Source organism: Pseudomyrmex gracilis, unplaced genomic scaffold, assembly GCF_002006095.1.
Source record: "Pseudomyrmex gracilis isolate BER0280 unplaced genomic scaffold, ASM200609v1 scaffold_17, whole genome shotgun sequence".
In the NCBI taxonomy this organism is placed as follows: Eukaryota; Metazoa; Arthropoda; class Insecta; order Hymenoptera; family Formicidae; genus Pseudomyrmex; species Pseudomyrmex gracilis.
Genome location: NW_018020601.1, coordinates 155,134 through 176,157, shown reverse-complemented (window position 1 = coordinate 176,157; position 21,024 = coordinate 155,134). Strand labels below are relative to the sequence as shown.

Genomic DNA, 21,024 nt, shown 5'->3' with positions numbered 1-21,024 from the left:
TGCAAAATCTCGTGTTACGAGAGCGTAGTATATATATATATATATATTCCTATAACATAAACGGAAGTTCGCAGTACATTTCGCAGCAGTGTCTTTTGTGTCGCGCGACTTTACAAAACGATGGATCTCATCGTATCGAGTTTGATCTTCATCCTTCCTGTGTGGACCTATTTGTGGTTCAACAAGAGCACAAAACTGCGTCTATCATATTATCTAGATGTGGGTAAGTGATTTGCCAAACACTTCGTGTTTTTTTCCTCCACTTGACGATTAATAATAAACTCGGACTTTTGTACTTTGAAAAAGAGATTGAGCATTTTTTTAGTTTTTTACACTTTTAACATCATATATTTTTATACAAGAAAATATAAAGACACAAATTCGAAGTTATTAACTATATGTTCTATATGTGAGAATAAAACTTCAACTTTTTAATAAAGAAGACGTCTTGCATTTATATCGGTATTTTTCTTTTTTAGTTTGTTTTATTCTGAAACGATGGTGGGCTCTCAAGTGCATTTCTAAAAGCAAGAAAAAAGATAATAAGGAAGACATCAGAACACGTACACTTGAAAGAATTTTGAAACCGTATGTAGATGAACCAAAACTTATGTTGGATAAAAATGTAAGTACAACATCGTCAATCTGTTAGTCGTGAGAAAAGTAGATTTAATTAAGATAATTTTTATAGAGTTCTGATAGCGTGTCTTTCTACGGTGCTGATCAGAATGGTAATTCCTTCTTTGTGAAAATAAATTACAGAGGATATCACTTGGCAGAAATAGTTTTACAACTGATCTTAAAAGACGGCCGAACTTACGTGCTTCCCAGTGAGTTTCATTTAATAATTCACTCTTAACTGTCATCTAACACAAAATTATACGATATTTGTGAATGTGCAGATTATCCTGATACATTTACGGAAAAAGGTTTACGACGTACATCTCAGAAATGGTCGGCATCAGATCTAAACATTGAGATATTAGAACCGCGACAACGTTGGAGAATCACTTACAATGGTTTCCTTCGAAATCAGTGTAAGAGGAACATGACTAACGACGACAACTTGGAACATGTTCGTTTAAGTTTTATGTAAGTAAAAGCAAAAAAATGAAGTTACATAGGAACAAATTGTTAATGAAACATCTTCATGGTTTTTTTTTTTTTTTGTTTTTGACCATTTTTTAACACTTTAATGATAACACAACGGATGCGAAAGTCGCAGTTTTGACAATTCTGGAACGCCTGTGTCTATTCTGTATCGATTCTAAACGTGAGTCGCTCACTAATAGTTAATAGCCATTGTATATCTTCCGTTGTCTAGATTTATAGGACATTCTCAACCATTGGAATGGCCGAGTGACTGGAGCACTCAGTTACACGCGGACGCTTTAGCATCCGAGCCTTGGAAAGGTCCCGATTGGATGCATAAAATGTAAATTTTCGTTACTACTTTATTACGCAGTAACATGTCGGCAACTGAGTGTATATGTGTATATGTATACGTAATATCTTTTGATGTCGCAGCAAATTGCTTGATTACGTCGGTTTTGATCAATACGGATCTATCATCGGACAGATAATATTCAAAGATTCAAGTGCAACTGCACTTTATCTTCACGGTCTCTCCCAGCGGCGTTGGGGTAAACACGAATCTTATCAGTTTCACCGAATAATCACGTTTCTTGGTGTGACAAAACAAGGAGCTCTCTATTATCTTGGTGTGGGCAAAACCAAACATAGTTTTTCACAGTAAGATAACATATTGACGTCTTTTTTGTGTGTTTTTTTTAAATGTTGTATATCAAGAAAACGTTGAAGTTTTTTAGTAAAAAAAAAAAGAAAAAATCTTTGTCGTTACTAAAATGAAACTGTACTCGTATATTTTTTTGTAATTGTTTCTTTTTTTTAATATTGTGATTTTATTATATGCACAACAAAATTTATGGAAACTATGATATAGCTACTTATGAGATAACTTGCGATAAATATATATCTTCTAATTGAAGTCGCGTAAATCTTATTATTAATAAGACTGCAATTTGTTTGACAGCATGCAATTTGGTCATCTCGAAGAAGCAGGAGGCAAAGTGTCTAAAATTGATTGGACTGATCTTAAATTAGAAGAGTTTGACAAAGGAGATAGCGTTTCTATGAACTACAAAATTGCATTTACGGGTATATATATATATTTCTTTTGTCGTGTGCGATACGATTGCAGTATAACGTTACATAAATATTTGCAATGTTTTAGCCGGTGGTAAACGATATAACATTGTTATCAACTACATTGAAAGGAACGAAGCGATATGTTACAATGGTCAGCCTCGCAACTGGATATGTACGACTCGCAATTTCGATGCAGAAGTAAATGGCAATAATGGTATGTGTTAAATTGATATGACACTTAGATAGATGGATAGATAGATGACGTTCATTGTTTCTCCTCAGGGTTACAAATTTATAATACATGTACAAAATTTAACTAATCTAAAACTTAACTAAGTTACATATTATCTTATCATAACTTAGCCTAGCTTACTTAAACTTATCAAGTTTATCCACTACTTATCAAGTTTACTAATTTATCTATACATACACACACACATACACCTCGGATTTCCGTTTCCGCCAGTCTTTTTAATTTTAATTTTTATATTTTATCAAACACAGGTTTGCGATGGCAAGGTGTTGGACAGATGATGGTGTGTTGCGCGTATACCGAATCGCATACAAACGTAACTCTTTCGGTTGAAAATAATTCTTCTGAGAGAATTCAATATCTGATACGACCAGTCGCGTCCGCACAAGAAAACACGTACATTCTGCAATTTACTGACAAGCAATGCCAGAACGAAAGCCTGGTCGGGGGAAAAGGATATTCGCTTGCGGTTTTGACATCTATCAGCAAGAAAGATAGTGAAACCAGAAAGGCACGCATATCTTATTATAAGATAAATTTGTCATATACAGAAAAAAATGTGAATTATATTACTTTTTGCAGTTTATAGTTCCGGAAGGTTTTTGTGTAACAACTCTCGCCCTGGAACATCAATTACAGCATCCCGAATTAAAACATTTGATTGATGATATAGTAGACATTAGTTGTGGCAAGAAGAAAGAAGATCTCAAAGATTATTGCGACAAGTAACATCGCGTTTAACAGCTTGTACGGTCAAATATATTTCAGTTGTAATTGAGTTTATCTTTTACTTTTTAGAGCAGTGTCCATTATTCAGAACACTCCTGTTAAAGAACAAATTGAAAAAGTAATTTTAGAAAATTTGAAAAAATTGGAATTGTCCACAAATGAAATGCACCATCGATATGCCGTAAGATCGAGCGCCGTTGGTGAAGACAGCGAGGAAACTTCGGCTGCTGGACAAAACTCAACGTACTTGGGTGTGAAAGATGCGAACGAAGTTGTCAAAAACGTGGCAAATTGCTGGGCGAGCTTATTCTCGCACAGAAGTGTCGAATATAGAAGACAGAATGGATTGCCTATAAAAGCATCTATGGGCGTTTGCGTTCAGACGATGGTTGATGCAGAAGCAGCCGGAGTTATGTTTACCAGAGATCCCATGACTGGGGATCCATCTAGCATTGTGATTTCGGCCAATTACGGCTTGGGAGAGGTACAGAGAAAGATTAATAATTAAATATTAAACTAGAAATATTACTTTCTTATTTCTTGTTTATCAAAATATTTCATCCACGTCTATTATTTGCGCATTAAAATATTATTAATCATTTTATTTATTTATCTTTTTTTATAGACAGTAGTGTCAGGAAAAGTCGAGCCCGATACTGTGACAATTTATAGAAAGTCAGACAACACTCTGACTTTGGACGATCGAGGAATAAAAATAGGAAGTAAAGGACAAAAGATGTCAGTAAGCAATGAAGGCGTGACTACGAGCAATGTGAGTGAAAAAGAAACTGAGGAGATGTCGATATCTAGGGCGATCGCTTTACGCATAGCTGAAATAGGATTGCAATTGGAATCAATTTTCGGATCTGCTCGAGATGTGGAATGGGCAGTGGTCGGCGAGCACATCTTTTTATTGCAAGCGCGACCTATTACTAGTCTTAACGCATGGACGGACTTCGAGCTTATGCACGAATTGGATTCGGGAGTTCCTAGCAACGTTAACCTCATGACTTTCGCCAACGTTGGCGAAGTCCTTCCGCATCCCGTTTCTCCATTGACAATCTCTACTATTGTGAAAGTTTTGAATATGGCGCTTGGCGCAAAAGTTGATACGTATGACGTGAAGTTTCTCCACATGATCGGTATGAGATGTGCGATAAATTACATCGACGTAAGTGAATACATATGATTTTTTGTAAAATACATATGATTCAGTATTTTTATGTAAGAGATTATATAAATCAATGTTTTTTTTTTTTTAGTCAGCTCTGCGGGACGTTAATATAGAAATAACAATGTTGAATAAAATGATAGACTTAGCAATATCCGGACACATATTAATGACGCCTGAAGTGCACAAAGCTGCAATAGAGAAGTTCGGTGTCGCAAGCGGTTGGCAACAAATTTATTTGTTATACGATCTGATTAAAACAGTATGGATGAAGGACACATTGGCAAAACAAGTGACTGCCGTATATAGTAAATATACGTTAGATGCTAATAAATTTGATACAGCTTGCAGTTTATACAACGAAATAAATAATAAATACGAAGAAATATTTCTAGTAAGTTTATATTGCATATCGATCATAAATGATTCTAGCCAGATTTGATGTTTTAAAATGTCAAAGTTTACACGTTATATCAACATTTATATTATTTTTCAGTTGGGACAATATCACAACTTACTGTCCCTGGTGAGCGTCTGTACTCAGGTGTTTGCGATGAATCTTATTACAAACGGCAACATCGATTTTACATCCGATCATTTTGCTGACATTGCCGTTCTGTTGAGCTCGTGCACCAATGTTATTAGCACAGAAGTGCCGATTGTTCTCGACGAGATAGCGACATGTATCAGAAAGAATGGCAAAGCAGAGAAGTTTAGGGAAATCGAACCCGCGCAAGCTGCGGCTTGGTTAAAATCGAATTGTCCTGCTGCGGCGAAAAAACTTCAGACCTTTTTTGACACGCACGGTCACAGAGGTGTTCAAGAATTGGATTTGTTCGCAGAACCTTGGATACTTAGACCCGACAACATTATCAGCACGATTCAGGTACAAAACATTCGAAATATATTCGCGAGGAGAATAAAACCGTTTAAAAACGTTTTTACGTCATCTTGCAGGCGTTAACAACGTCTTGCGAAAACAAGAAACAACATAAAACGCTTACCGTTCAAGACACCATAGCGTCTCTGAGAACACCAATAACGTCGTTCAAAAAAAGAATTCTAAGCAAGGTGATACCTCTCTTTCGAAAAGCTGTTACACATAGAGAATTCACGAAAAACGCAACTACAAAGGCTGTGCACATACTGAGATTAGCCTACAGACGACTCGGCCATTTGATGGTTTCGGAAGGTTACATACCTGATGAGATTCTTATATTTTTTTTAACTCATCCAGAGATTGGACAGCTTTTAAATAATGATAACAATTCTCTCGCTATTCGTACTCTACTCGTGCGAAAGTAAGTGAACTTATTTGCTTATTTAGTACTATATTTATTATTTGATATAATTGTTTAATATTTTATCTTATTGAGACTACTCATTTTGACATTTTTCAGAGCGTTGCGTAGAAAGAAGATTTATTTCCAAGTAGCAGAACTTGAATATCCGGAATTCACTACTGGCATGCCAATGCCAATAGAGGTTTGTTGTTATAAATATGTATATACTCTCAAAATCAATTTATTTTTACATGTATTATATTTTATAGATTGAAGAGTAACTTTTATTAAACACTGCCAATTATTTTTACACATATTTCTGAAATGTATGATATTTTTTACATATTCAAATGTATGTACATATATGAATATGTGTGTGTGTGTGGTTTTTTTACTAAATATCTTCTAAATATATATAATATAAATAGAATCACTTCTCATTGCAGAAAACTCTTGACATTTCATCTTATGAAGAATGCACCAAGATCAAAGGTACTTCAGTTTGTGGAGGTTCTGTACTGGGTCGAGCATGCGTCATAACCGATTTATTCGAGGCAAAACATAAAATAAAACACGGAGATATCTTGATCACGCACTGCACCGACATCGGTTGGAGTCCATATTTCCCGTTGCTTAAAGGCATTATAACAGAATTGGGTGGTCTAATAAGCCACGGTGCCGTCGTCGCGAGGGAATACGGCCTGCCGTGTATTGTCGGCGCTAAAAACGCAACGCAAGTTTTTCAAACAGGTAACACTTCTCGCGTTTTCACAAAATTATATTCGATACAGAATATAAAATTGTTTATTATTTCTTGTCACATTTTTTCATACTGTGAGATTTTTCATTTTATTTTAGGAGACTCTGTACTATTGAACGGTGATACTGGAGTGCTACACTTGATTGAAAAAAACAAAGAATTGTAAACGCGAATCTGGCACAGGAAGAGAGCACTATTTCCAGATTGATTTTATATATATAAATTTAATTTATATATAAAATACATATATATATATATATATAAATTATATATAAAATAAATAAAAATTTACTAAAAATATTTTAATAAAGTAATTTAGTAAATAAGTAACATGTATTTATAGTTAAAATGAATTGAAACAGGCCCTAAAATGGATTAAAACCAATTGGAAATTCGATCTTATAGCCTGTTCTTGTCCACGGATGAAAGTGGTATGGAAAAAATTCTTTTCATATTCTTTATACTGGGACGTTTCGATCGTTCTTTTATTTTGATCATCTTCAGCCAACTTAGCAGCCAACTAATAAAGAATTGTGTAAAAGAATTTTTTCCATATCACTTCCGTCTGTGGACAAGAACAGGTTATAAGGTCGAATTTCCAATTGGTATTTATAGTTTTATATACATATAATGTAAAATTATATATAAATTTATATGTATATATACATACGCGTATGTGTGTTTGCGTACGTGCATGCATGTGAGTGAGTGAGTGAGAGAGAGAAGAGACAAACCCTGTATTTTTAGCTACGTAACTAAAAACTTTTAATAAATAAGTAAAATATACGCATTGGTTTTGCTTCAATTATTGTATAAAACAAGTTTATACAGTAGTAACACGTTCAGGATCTGCTATTAAATAACGAATAGTCTTCGTTCCGTCACTAGCAAGACACGATAATTGCAATCTCATACATTTTGTGATCTCCAATAGAAGACTATCAATTCGCATGCAATCCTCTTTACTCGTCGGTTGAGGTATTGCATCCAGAGCTTCCTCGAAAAAACTTCTATTCGAAAAAAAGAAAAAAATCGATATTTAGATTCTAACAGTCTCTCTGAATGCGCAATATAAAAATATCTCGTTTTGTGTTTGGTTTGTTCTTTTTTTTTACCTCGCTCTACTCGTGCTGTAGCCTTGCAGTGTATTCTTTAAGAGTATTATATCCGTCCTAGCCTGAATAATTCCGGCTGGACGAAATTGCGTGACGCATGACATAAGTCGCGCGAGTTCCTCGGCTATGGTCTCTATTATGTGGGACAGAATTCGCTGTAACAGGGCCGGCGCGACTCGACGCACCTGCGCAAAACAACATGTCACGGTGACATGTAACAAAAATAAATAATATATTTCAAGTCACACAAAATTCATTACCTCCGCGTGTACGGCGATTAAATTTGCCAGTATCTCTTGAGCGTACGGCTTTAGATGAGTCGGCTTTGTATCAAAGTCCCATTCTAATCCGCCTAAATACATGCTGGGTTCGATCGTGCCGACGAGCGGATCGCAACGGTATTCCAAATACGCGTCCAAAACTTCGTTATCCAACTTCTCTAATTGCGTCCAATCGTTAGTCCATCCAATTGCGGTGCGCAAATCCGGATAGCCTTGCGTTTTCAGAGCGTCTTCGATCCGTGGTAAAACGGTAGTTAAAGTATACTGTATATTGCTTAACGAGATCAAGAGACACTGTTCCCATGTCTGAAAAGAAATTCACAGAAATGTGTCATGTAAGAAATAAAAAAATAAAATAAAATAAAAAATAATAATAATACAAATGTTTCTACTATCATGAACGGGCTTCTTACCGGTCCTTGATGTTTATTGGTTTTGCTTTTATAGTTGGAAGGCGAGCCGATCAACTGTGAAACTGACGTTTCATCATTGTCCATAGCGTCCTCGCAACCGCTAAATGCTAATTTGTGCAAACATTGTGTAAAAGAGATAAATAATGTTTTAACAGTATTGTAATAAAGAGTCTGATGAGTTGGATTATTGAACAAAGGTCCTTCCCTCGGCCCACAAGCGACCACCGTTTCACGTGCTTGTCTCGATGTTTCCAGAACGATTTCTTCGAACAGATGCGGCTGTTCGAAAATTAAAACGATTACATTTTTACGGAGAACAATAGTTTTGTAAAATCAAATTTCGCTGAAATTTCAAAATTTTGAGATATACCAGTTTTGTAACGCCAATGTCCTCGCTCAGATATTCCACTTGCCATGTTTCTTTTCGGCTCAGAGCTGTTATGTTGTCTGCTCCTTCTTTGAAAAGAGATATCATGCATTGTATCCTGCATTAATGTATACAAAACAATTATAAATTGATGAGATGCAGATAACAAACAATATTTATTAAACGATTAAAACGATCACTTATAAATATGTACCTCAAATTCAATATAAATGATCCAAAGATATCAAGAGCCTCGCTAGGCAAGTCCAAATGTATTAGAGACGCGTACATTTGTCTGATGCAGCGTAACATATGTATAAGCCATATTGCTTCAACGTCATTATTGCATGTAGTTTTCATGGCTTCCATGGCACGTTGCATACTAGATAAAACTAAATTCTATTACAGAAAAACAATAGTTTTTCGTCAGAATAATATTTCAAAAACTAAAAACTACTACGCACAATTTAAAAAAAAAAAAATGACATTTGTTTTTGTGAACTTATATAATAAATCATGTAAAAATTTTGATTAGATGCGACGTACTTTAAATTGGCTTTGCTTTTCAACATCTACCGCCACGTGCAACTGTCCTGTGAAATAGCTCTGTCCTAATCTCCACAAGTCGGGCAATTGTTCGATTACGATGTCGCAGATCGTTTCAATGCACAAGATTTGTGATGGTAAACCATTTTCATTAATTTTTTGCGAATGTAAATGCTTGGCGCTCAACGATGTGAATTTCGACGTTTTGTTAGCGTCTTCGTTGCTAACTATATTCAGATGCTCGTGTATAGCATTGGCAACAGTTTTTTCCAAATAGTTCGCATGTGCGACTAAAGAACGTGAGAGAGATTTCAAATTATTTTCCTTAAGAGATATAGTTCCAAGAGATGTAAAAGATAAATTTATTTAAAAGACTTGATTTAAAAAAAATAAATGTACGTACCTATTGCGTCCCATGCTGGATCACCTTCAGCTTCAAGATTAACAAGATTCCTGATAATCTTCTTGCGTTCCTCCAAACTGAACGGCATCTCTTTCAACTTGTTCCGTAATAGCACTTTAAAATTGTCAATTCTGTCATCAATTTCTTGCAATACTTTTCTGAAGACTTCCACTTCCGTATTTTTAAACAGATTTTTCACTCTGGCATAATCGTTAATTACAAGATCGTAGTTGCCGCGTTTGACATTTCTTTCGATGTTAATTGGCATGCAAAAGAGAAACTTATAACGTTGCATAACGGCCAAAGCGTTACGAGTGGCATCGGCTCTGTCTCTTCTCGCCAATACGTCGTCAAATAATTTATTCGCTTCTGACATAGACTGCTTGATAGCCTTTTCTAATTTTTCAGTGGGATCATTGCCGTAAGTCTTCATATCCGCTTCAAACTGATCTTTCAATGACATTATGGTGTCAAGTTGTTCCATTACCGCTCCCACATTAGCCTGTTGTACAAATAAAGTTTTAGTTTGCATTAAAATGCAATTTGATTCCAACAAAATTTTCTCAATCCTATTGCGTACATTTATTTACATACTTTAAGAAATGAGAGTTCTCCTTCCTTTTGGGAATTAACTTTTCTTTTGAGAAAAGCTAAGCCTGCTTTTAAATCCTCCATAGTTGTAGCATGATGATGCTGCAATAAAAACCATCCCGGATGAAATTTCTCATTTGTGAGATCTCCACTTCCATCTCCAAACAGTTCAATCAGTTCATCTTCAGGAAACTTTTTACTTAACAACATAAAACATATAGTTAATTATTCTGAAATATAATAAAATGTTCTATATTATATACAGTTTAAATGCTCACTCATTTCCTTCTACACTAAGTCCCAAAGGATCTTCTTGTTGATAGTTTGTAGGTGACAATGCTCGTCTGCCCCAACCCAGACTCTGTATAGGAGCTTCTTCTACCCACACAGCAGACTCTTTCATGGGGCCTATGGTTTCATGATAACCACGAAACTGCACCGTTGACGTTCCCTGTCCTCCACTTCGAGTTGTAACTATTATATCGCCACGGCCTTTGCAAGGCCCGGATCTTGCTACAATCTTGTTCGACGATTTCCATTCTGCCGAAAGCAGACAATCGCATCCACATATTGTTAACCCTGTAATAATTTCGATAATCAATAAAATTTTGATTAAAGCTGTAAGATTTAAACCAACTCTAAGTCAGCTACTAAGTTGTAATTGACTTGACTTTTTTGTGGCTCTGGGCTCCACACGCCCGCCCACATGCCAGTCTGCAAAGACTAAGTTGCAATTTATTATAAATACTAACCTGTAAGATCTTGTGCTTTACTTCCTAAAAATTCGCCACGAACTGTCACTCGAGTGCCAGGCGGACCTTCCTTAGGTGATATTCCAGTGACCACAGGTGGAGGACCCATTTTATTTAAGTCTTATGTATCAAAATTCAAATGTATCTCATTATCCATCATTATCCGTCAGTCGCTGTCATCTGCGTAATATCACTCAAGATTTGGTTTGTTGATGCCTATGTGCTAAGCAGAGAAGAACCTGAGTCCTGAGCCTAAAGCCTATGTCACACTACGGATTAGGATTGAGATTGAATTGCAATTTGGCCAATCAGATCAGTACACTTAGAATTGATTCTCTTTTTTCTGATTGGTCAAATGTCAATCTAATCTCAATCCCAATCCGTAGTGTGACATAGGCTTTACAGTGCGAGAGTGAAGAATGAGAGAGAAGTAAGAGTGGGGGTTAGAAAGAAAACTAATTGGGAATATAACTGAGAGATTTTGTGAGAAGATAACCGAGTGGGAAGATAAGTGAGAGGAAAAATAAATGAAATTTCAGTGTAGCAGGTCTTGTGGAATTGATCAATCACGGTGATCAATTGGCTCATTTGATCAATGCGATTAGCACACGTTTCATGGGTGGGAGAATAAAATTACGTTCCGTTTCACGCATATGCGCGCATTTATCTATAATACACGTCACGTATAATATGAAACGAAACGCAGCCTAAATGAAGTTTCACTGTAAATGCATTGTAGTTTGTCTTTTTGTCCATAAACAAAACATCACTTACGATTTACAATGGCAACGATAACGAGACTGATTAAAGTAAGTTTCTACTAATTAAGTAAAATATTGCAGTATTGTTATGTTATTATTTTGTTTATTTGCGTCTGTAATATGTACACACATTTAACATTTTTATAAAAATGATAAAATATATTTTATATACTCAGTCTGATTTCCATCACAAAGTATAACACATATGGAATATATAAAGACTAAAGTTTTATCTTGATGCTTTTCAGATGAATTCTCTAAGCAAACGTTTTTACAGTTCTAAAGTCAGATTGAATGATGTTGTAATAGTAAGTGCTGTACGCACTCCAATGGGCTCATTTCTTGGATCCTTGTCGAGCTTGTCAGCCACTAAACTTGGTGCGGTAGCAGTAAAAGTGAGAATTTAACACATGAACATTTATGTTTATAAGTAGTAAATTATATTCAATATGATATTAATCATATAGATTGGATTGGTATACATTTTAGGCAGCTGTTGAGAGAGCTGGTATTGCCAAAGAACAAGTAAAAGAAGTCTACATGGGCAATGTGTGCCAAGGCTTCTTAGGTCAAGCACCAGCAAGACAAGCTACATTATTTGCAGGTCTTGGAAATGTATCTTTATTTCATAACATCAATTATTTCTAATTGAGATCACTTGTTGTGTCTGACAAAATTATTGTGTTTGTTCTTAGGTCTTCCACAGTCAACAGTGTGTACCACAGTAAACAAAGTATGCGCGAGTGGCATGAAGAGTATCATGCTGGCCTCACAGTCTCTGCAATGTGGCCATCAAGAGATTGTTCTAGCTGGAGGTATGGAATCTATGTCGAATGTGCCATATTACTTAGCGCGTGGTGAAACACCATATGGTGGAATAAAACTCCAGGTTAATTTCTATGTTATACATAGTTTTGTTATAGTTCTTTACATATGTGTATAATTACACAAATAATTTACAGCCAACTCTCAATATTTGCACACCTCTCCTCAACTGATACACATTTTCCAAGAAATTCTTCCCCTACAGCCCCATTGCGCGCAAATATCGAGAGTTGGCCGTATCTATGTATTTATATGTGTGCTACAAGTTTTAATTAATTTTTTATTTTTTTTTTTACAGGATGGTATTGTGTTTGATGGACTGACTGACGTTTACAACAAATGTCACATGGGTAATTGTGCCGAAAACACGGCAAAGAAGCTTAATATCACTCGTCAGCAGCAAGACGAATTTGCCATTAGCAGTTACAAACGAAGCGCGGCGGCTTACAAGAATAATGCGTTCAAGGATGAACTTGTACCCGTTAATGTACCTCAGAAGAAAGGCAAATCGGATGTGGTTTTCTGTGAAGATGAGGAATATAAAAAAATCAACTTCGAGAAATTTGAAAAACTGAGCACGGTTTTCCAAGTAAGATTTGCATAGCAAATTAAAAAAGGCAAAACTTTGTTTTTCTCTATATACAATTTTTGTTAATAATTTTTCAACGAATGGTGAGCATTATTTAAAACCTTTTGAAGGGTCACTCAGGGTCATGACCTTGATAACATATAACAAACTCAGGGTTGTCGGAAGCTGCTCTCCTAATTAGCATATTTACCTACCTTTTGTACTATTTCGCTTTTCTTTTCTATTTTTGCACATTTATATCTATACAGAAAGAAAACGGAACAGTGACGGCTGGAAATGCATCGACTCTGAACGACGGTGCTGCTGCGTTGATTTTAATGACCAGCGAAGCCGCTCAAAAACTGAAACTTAAGCCCTTGGCTCGAATTGTTGCTTTCCAAGATGCGGCAACGGATCCCATAGACTTTCCAATCGCACCAGCTCTCGCGGTACCTTCGGTAAGTTGCTCAACGGTGAACGATAGTTTAGAGCAAAAGCAAGCACGATCGTTCTTTTATTGATAAGAATATTTCAGCTGCTTCAAAATGCTGGAGTTAATAAAACTGACGTGGCTCTTTGGGAAATTAATGAAGCGTTCAGCGTTGTAGTTGTGGCTAATCAAAAATTACTCGATATTGATCCTGCCAAAATAAACGTTCACGGCGGAGCAGTTTCACTTGGACATCCTATAGGGTAAGGGTGAAATATAATTTATCGGATTTATATAAAATTGATATATTAATTGTCTCTCGATGAAAATATATGTGATTTTTACAGCATGTCAGGTGCAAGGATCGTAGTTCATCTGGTACATGCTCTTAAAACAGGCGAGAAAGGTGTTGCATCAATTTGCAATGGAGGCGGCGGCGCATCATCGATTTTGATTGAGAAATTGTAAATTTATAAATAATGTGGTGATTATGGCTGTCACTAAGCACGAATCATTAAATGATGGGTGATTATTTTTATCGTTAATGATATAAATTATATGTATTAAAAAATCAATTTATATATACATATATATATATATATATATATATATATATATTGTATATATACAATTGATTTTTTAATGTATATAATTATTACTGTTCAGAAAATATGTATAATATTTTATATATATTGTATATGTAAAATAACATTTTATATTTTTCTACTAGTGTGCATAGAAAAGCAATGTTTCAGTAACAAAGATATACATTGTTTTTGTATTTTCTTATTACGTATATTATAAATAATGAAAGGAATAAAAAGAAAGTTGTCTGGTGCCATTCAAGTCTTGATAAATTTACGCGCAAAGGTAAAACTACTTTTGGTTTTAAAACAGTACAATATATTTGCTAATTTAAAGATTTAAAGGTGCGTTTGCTTTGAACGCTCAATTTCTCTTATTTTAGTTTGTTTTTCATTTAAAGAGAAATGAAGACAAACTGACGCTAAATACGTAAGCACTGCCATTTAGAGCTGCCATTTACCCTCACCACCTGCTTTTCACCAATCAAACGTTCGGTATCAAAGCGCCGGTGTCTGCATGAGGATCCAGCCTAATATCTTATTGTAGAAGGCCCTTTACACATTTTAGAACGGTGTTTGCAAGTGCTGCCAGCGCTGGTGGTAAAATTGGAGCACAGCCAAAGTGTGTGCAAGACGAACAGGCTTATTGTAACAACAGAAATATGAGTTGTCAAAGAGGGAATGCTAGCCGATCAAGGCCCCCAAAACATCAAAATCACAAAGCTTTCAAAAATGATATGCACGACACTTCCCAAAAAATAAAATTGATCAACAGCATCGAGGTGGTTAATGTGTGCGAGCGTTGTAAACAAATATTAGAATGGAAGATCAAGTACAAAAAATATAAGATACTGAAAGCTCCAATTAAATGTATTAAATGCAGCCAGAAAAGTGTCAAACATTCTTATCACAATATCTGTTTACCTTGTGCTAAAGAACATGGAATCTGTCCAAAGTGTGGGTTGCAAAAACAAGTTATAGAAGGGAAACCTACCAAGACAGAACAACTTAAACTAGATGCTGAAGTTCAAGTACTTTTGAAAACAATGTCAGAAAGAAAACGTAGAACTCTTATACGTTATATGAATCAGCAATCAAGTATGTATTTTGCATATTTCAAACATAGTTGAGTCTTAAAATTATTTACTTTTATAATTTATTGTAATATTTTCTTTTTATGTTATTCTTTTTGATTTTCATATTCTGATTTGTTTTAGCAAAAGAAAAACAAAATAAAAACAGATCCCAAACCTTTCAATTAGATACAAACGAAAAGGATGCAAATGAGGATAGCATAGGTTCTAGAAGCGGAATAGACTTATTATCAGAATTAAAATTGTTAGCTATCAAAGAAGACTATGAGAGCGAGGAATTTGATGAAAACAACATCTTTAATAATGAAACTAAGAATGAAGAAAAAAATGATAATGATAATTATACTGTGATAAAAAAAGATATAAATAAAGAGCCTTAAACTATAGCATTTTTTTACTTTAGTTTAGGTTATTAATGAAATAAGTCATTGGCTAGTTGAATGAATATACATTGATTGCTGTGAACATATCAACTATGTTACATGATATACATACCTTCACATTTTATTAATAACCCGCTTTGTCATGAAGAAACTTTATAATATTCTTTAAATCGACGTTTTTGTAGAATTTTTATAATTTTGTTACTCTTAGCATATATATATATATCTTTACACCGTTTAATAATATAAAAATGGAAAAAAAACAGAAAGTGTTGACTTGTATGATAAAAGGTGAGATCTCTCTCTGATAATCAATCAAGTTGAAATGTGTGCAAATATATAATTAATAATATTAATAAGTATATGATAAGTGAATCCACAAATTTTGATGAACTTCGTGATAGAAACAGAACAACAAATTTTATTAAAAACAATTTATTCACTCAAATAATTTCCATTATTTTCTATTATCTTTTGCCGTTATACTTGATAGAATGAATAAATCGTTTTTTAATAAAATACTTGGTCTATATATATATTTTTTTTATCACGAAAACTATTGAAACTTTGCTCACTCATCTAATAAAATTTAAACGTGCTCTATTAACACGATATTAAGTAATTGCAAAGCTTTGTTTTTTCAAGGTCCTGGTCCAATCTACAAATTGCCAACATTAGTTGGCTACACTGGACACGATCCATCGCGGCACAGAAATCCCTCATACAGTATACGAGCTCGAAGAGAGGTAAAGATGTACGTAGCGGGACCTGCTCCTCATTATAATGTCAGAAATTTAACAAAAACTGGTCGATATAATCCACCAGCATACACAATCAGGGAAAAAAAACACTGGAGATGTAAACTTTAGTTTTTGCTGCTTTCTTGCTTTTTTGAGAGAAAGAAACATAATTTTAAAAATATTTTATTTTATTTTTTTTTTTACAGTGCAAGAACTCGGGCCAGGACCCGGGGCATATTCTCCTGAACTGTGCCCACCGATGAATCACAATCGTAGAGCACCGGTTTATAGTATAAAAGCACGCAAAATAACAAAATATCTGTCTGAAAGTCCGGGACCAAACTTGTATGTCTTGCCAACTTGCATCGGACCGAAAGTACCTGATAAACCTGCTCGTGGCGCATTCAGCATGTGAGGATTTAATCGTCGTTTATATAATTTAAAATTTCTAATTTTGTATGCGCGACAATACATTTCTGTTTTATATTCTTAAAACATCAATACATGTTTTTTTTTCTCCTAGTTCTGGCTATCATGTGATTCGCGATGAAATAAAGAGTCCAGGTCCAGGCGCGTATGACAGTATGAATTATGATGTTATAAAACGACGAAGCCCAGCGTACACCCTGAAAGGAAAACACGCATCACTTTTTGTGATGGGATATCAAAGTCCGGCGCCGACGTTCTATCCGCTGTACGACACGCGTAAACGTGCGCCTACGTATTCCTTCGGTATCAAACATAGCGAGTGCGCCGGGGTACCGATGACACAGTTGGACCAGTATTGAATTTTGTAAAACAGAAAAACCTATTACGCTGCATCATTCATATATTTGTGCAATAAATTTCTCTTGCGGAAAGATAATAAATTTCTTCTATTACAATTTGTTATAAAGAATAAGCATAGTTTGATTTTTTCTTTTATTAATATAAGAAAACAAAGTTTGATATACTTTTGTGCCTGATATCTGTGATAGATATCAATTGTTTTGAACAAAATGGAGGTAAGTGTGACAAATTTGTGGTGAATGTGACAAATTTCTTGTGTAAGGTACAACTTCGAAATTTACAAGTGAGAATTATGCCACCGAAAAAGCAACGAATGAAGATCAAAGGCGCAAAAGACGAAGGAAAACAAACGCAGACGGAAACAAAGGGTGTCTCTATACAATGTCACTTTATCAGTACGCATTCATCGAATCTAATTTTAAATATTAATTGTGTACGCGGGTGAAGATAAACATAGATTTTATACAATATTCTAAGTAAAACAGTAAGTAAATCCTTCATATCGAAAGCGTGAATAATGTTAAGCTAAACAAAAATTGGTATTGGTAGTAACAAGACTCCAACGACTTTCTGATGAGTTCAATTTCATGAGAAACTTGAAACCGCTATATCTACGTTATTATTTTATTACATTTTATTTCGTAGCTCCTGGACCCGCGTATAAACTCAAAACTCTCGTCGGGTATAAGGATCACTGTATCTCGCGGTATCGAAATCCAGCGCACACGTTTGGTAGACGTCGAAAAGATGTTTTTGGGATTGCGGAAGGTCCGGGACCGAAATACATGGTTAAAGAACCTAAACGCGTGGGTTTCACCTTCGGAATTCCAACGAAACATCACGGTAAGAGAATTAAACTCGTTCAAACTGAATCGATTCTTTGTAACTGTGTGTTTTTTTTTCCATCACAAGATAGATCTCGATACAGGACCCGGTCCGAAGTACAATTTACCGGATGTTCCTCGCGGTCCTTTCTTCTCGATAAAATGGAGAACCAAAGTCAGAAAGATCCACGAAACACCCGGGCCTTACTACGTCAAACCCATTGCTGACGCACCTGCGTTTTTCATGTACGTTCCGAGGCTCTTCGTGATGCTATTTACTTTACGTATAAGCTTCATGCACATTGTCGCACAAGAATTTACTACTAATGTCTTATTTAATGTCCTCTTCAAAGGGGACTGCGTACAGCCGGATCGAAGCCACCAGATACGCCGGGTCCTTATACGTTCGAGGTGAACGCAATAAAACCAAAAGTCCCGATGTACACTATGACCGCCAAGCGAACGTTGCGAGTAACTTCCGCAAGTCCAGGTCCGATATACGCTCTCCCGCTGATCAAGCCGACGCCCGCCTTTTCCTTTGGTGTAAAACACAGTGTATGCGCGCCGCCGTACATAGTCGAGTGTGACGATCAGTGCTAGCAATGAGAAGACTCGTTCCTGTTTTTAATTATCAATTATATATCGAATTGTTAAATCAAGAAGACAGAATTAAAAACTTTCTCTGAGTGAACACACACACACACACACACACACACAGTTGTCATGATTCTGAATTGAGTTATAAACGAGATGGGACCACATAAAAAACACTCTATTTTGAAATAATATGTGTATATATTTTCTTTAGATAAATCCACTTTTGATATCGCGGTACAACGTCGCACAAGAGGCATAATCGAGTTTTCTAATAATTACAAATTTTTCTTTTCGGTGTTGTGTACCTTTCAATACACGTCACAATCCGTGTGTGCGTATATACGAGGAAACGATCTGAACCCGGTAAACACAAAGTGACGGTAACGTAACATTTAATGTTATAAATTTCCCATGTAACTACTGCTACGTACAAGGCGTGTTACATCGCAGTTTCATTGTTCTGTGTGGGAATTTATAACATTAATGTTACGTTACTGTTTACTTTTTGCGTTTACTCTGGGAAGAACACTCAAATTTTACATATATATAAATACATATTTAAGATTACGCATACAAGAAAAATACACGATATACTTATTGTAACAAGTATACAAATGTCGAGAAAAACATTGCGCAAAAAATAACATTATATATAATTTAAAAAAATTCAAAATCGGTACATAAATTACGCTTGTACGCTAAATGTGTCGTGGAATCAACACTACAAATATATTATCGGTGCGGTAAAATTGAATTGCATGCGTTTTACACAGTTATACTATAAAAAAGAAACGTATAATTTGACGAGAAGGCACGTATCTTACGACCATTAACTGCGGTGGACGATTTACGTACTGTGAAAATACGGCAATCAATGGTTATCGCTCGATTGTCATCTATGGCACACACGCTGGCTCTTTGTCGTGATAATTAACACTTGCTCGTGATCGACGCGATATCAATGTTGTATAATATTGTACTGACGTATATATATAATAGTTAAATAAAAATTCACTATATCTAATTATTTCACATTTGCAAGCGCGTCACAAGCGTGTTTTACTAACTTCCGTTTGATTTGTTTTTTTTTTCTTCCGAATAAATCTCGGCGTACGAACAATCAAAAACAAAACCGGGAGTGTTTTTGTTTTTTTTTTTTTTATAATAAACCCGGAATTATCTGTAAAGTTCATCGATTTACATGAGAATATACGCGCGCTCATGTAATGCAGGAACAACAACGCGAGAGAAATAATTAATTAAATCGCGATCAACTAACATGTACAGTCCGCGAACTATCGCAGATTTATTGACGCTGACAATTCTTCGATTCAAGACTGTACAGTGTTCTGGAACAAGTGTGTTGCAAAAATGATTACCGACATTCAGATGAAGAGAACAGATTCTGACGAACAAATCGTATGACATTTAGTTATATGTACATTGCTTAATTGAAAGTCTTTTTAACATTCGTTCAGTTTTTTTTTGTTGCTGTTCGAGTTAACTGTTTATATAGTTGTGTCAATATGCCTCGCAATTCGAACCTGTTATAATTTTTTTTGATATGGTTTTTTATACGTTTTGTAATATTCAAAACTTTGAATGGATTTTTTTTTCCACATTACAATATATGACTAGTGTTTGAATCTCACACAAATGTTCGAGAAGAAAAAAGAAAGTATATAAAAATTAAAAACTATGTCGAAAAAACGGATAAACACGCAAATATGCGATTATAGTACAAATGTAAATATTTATATACATCGTACTTTGTGTGTATGTGAATAAGAAATATATATATATAATATATATACATATATATGTACACACACCACACACACACACACACACACACAATAGTGAAGTACAATTGGCGTAAATACGAGATGAGAATGCATATATGTGTGCGCTATTATTATCTCGCTGCTATATTAATAATTAGCATTATTATTATTATCCAATATATTCGTGTGTATGTGTACTTTAAGATTTATATTAATCTTTGTGTGGAATATATATATATATCGAAATGTGTTACTACTCTAGTAATCGCAACTCTCACATATACGAAAATAAAATTGAGCAAATGATTCGCCATGTGTGTGTATATATGTACATATATATATTAGCTTCCGTAACACGAAGAATACGTTTGTGTGTTATGTGAATTCGCACTATACATGTCACATACAAGTTATACAAATATGCATTTGGAAACATTTATAAAAGAATTTGTGTTAAACGAGAGAATAATATACAAATCCGTGTTAAATAAACCCGTGTTATACAAGGTCTACTGTATGTATATGTGTGTATAATAAACACATTAGTTTACGTTTTTAAACACAAATAAAAACTTTTAAGAACCATAGTATTTGAATCAGTGATGGAGAGCTAGGAATACAATTTGTATATATACAAATTAATTATTACGAACATTAGATACTTTTAGAAAATTTAGCAAAAGCGTAATTACAATGCTGTTATATTAACACGAACATTAATATTGTCCTGATTAAGTACAGAATATGCAACTCTATATTGTGCAATTAAATATTATATATATATGTATAATATATATACATATATATATATA

The 21,024-nt window shown here is 34.8% G+C and overlaps 6 protein-coding genes across 6 annotated transcripts; 5 read left to right on the top strand and 1 right to left on the bottom strand.

The window, feature by feature from the left end:
• Positions 1-37: 37 nt before the first annotated feature.
• On the top strand, positions 38-6,606 carry LOC109864183. The gene is made up of 18 exons (XM_020445156.1): positions 38-223; positions 480-625; positions 692-830; positions 903-1,092; positions 1,325-1,435; positions 1,528-1,752; positions 2,054-2,178; positions 2,255-2,383; positions 2,674-2,933; positions 3,005-3,147; positions 3,221-3,635; positions 3,777-4,322; positions 4,414-4,716; positions 4,819-5,208; positions 5,280-5,623; positions 5,723-5,807; positions 6,052-6,355; positions 6,464-6,606. The coding sequence occupies exons 1-18, from the start codon at positions 121-123 to the stop codon at positions 6,529-6,531; spliced, it is 4,026 nt and encodes a 1,341-aa protein (XP_020300745.1). The 5' UTR covers positions 38-120; the 3' UTR covers positions 6,532-6,606.
• Positions 6,607-7,094: 488 nt separating this feature from the next.
• LOC109864184 (exocyst complex component 2) lies at positions 7,095-11,197 on the bottom strand. Its single transcript, XM_020445157.1, has 11 exons — positions 10,834-11,197; positions 10,360-10,660; positions 10,085-10,280; positions 9,491-9,992; positions 9,088-9,377; positions 8,756-8,940; positions 8,545-8,659; positions 8,175-8,453; positions 7,741-8,067; positions 7,481-7,665; positions 7,095-7,375 (listed from the first exon to the last, which is right to left on the bottom strand). The coding sequence occupies exons 1-11, from the start codon at positions 10,940-10,942 to the stop codon at positions 7,189-7,191; spliced, it is 2,676 nt and encodes an 891-aa protein (XP_020300746.1). The 5' UTR covers positions 10,943-11,197; the 3' UTR covers positions 7,095-7,188.
• An 88-nt stretch (positions 11,198-11,285) lies between these two features.
• On the top strand, positions 11,286-13,987 carry LOC109864185 (acetyl-CoA acetyltransferase, mitochondrial). Its single transcript, XM_020445158.1, has 8 exons — positions 11,286-11,642; positions 11,843-11,989; positions 12,084-12,198; positions 12,290-12,483; positions 12,718-13,008; positions 13,257-13,445; positions 13,523-13,680; positions 13,765-13,987. The coding sequence occupies exons 1-8, from the start codon at positions 11,616-11,618 to the stop codon at positions 13,883-13,885; spliced, it is 1,242 nt and encodes a 413-aa protein (XP_020300747.1). The 5' UTR covers positions 11,286-11,615; the 3' UTR covers positions 13,886-13,987.
• A 565-nt stretch (positions 13,988-14,552) lies between these two features.
• LOC109864148 lies at positions 14,553-15,493 on the top strand. The gene is made up of 2 exons (XM_020445088.1): positions 14,553-15,099; positions 15,219-15,493. Exons 1-2 carry the CDS (start codon positions 14,664-14,666, stop codon positions 15,473-15,475), a joined length of 693 nt encoding a protein of 230 aa, XP_020300677.1. The 5' UTR covers positions 14,553-14,663; the 3' UTR covers positions 15,476-15,493.
• A 6-nt stretch (positions 15,494-15,499) lies between these two features.
• Positions 15,500-17,120, top strand: LOC109864146 (outer dense fiber protein 3-like). Its single transcript, XM_020445086.1, has 4 exons — positions 15,500-15,769; positions 16,124-16,336; positions 16,425-16,629; positions 16,742-17,120. Exons 1-4 carry the CDS (start codon positions 15,730-15,732, stop codon positions 17,004-17,006), a joined length of 723 nt encoding a protein of 240 aa, XP_020300675.1. The 5' UTR covers positions 15,500-15,729; the 3' UTR covers positions 17,007-17,120.
• Positions 17,121-17,140: 20 nt separating this feature from the next.
• Positions 17,141-20,966, top strand: LOC109864147 (outer dense fiber protein 3B-like). The gene is made up of 4 exons (XM_020445087.1): positions 17,141-17,402; positions 17,653-17,850; positions 17,924-18,077; positions 18,185-20,966. The coding sequence occupies exons 1-4, from the start codon at positions 17,300-17,302 to the stop codon at positions 18,429-18,431; spliced, it is 702 nt and encodes a 233-aa protein (XP_020300676.1). The 5' UTR covers positions 17,141-17,299; the 3' UTR covers positions 18,432-20,966.
• The last annotated feature ends 58 nt before the right edge of the window (positions 20,967-21,024 follow it).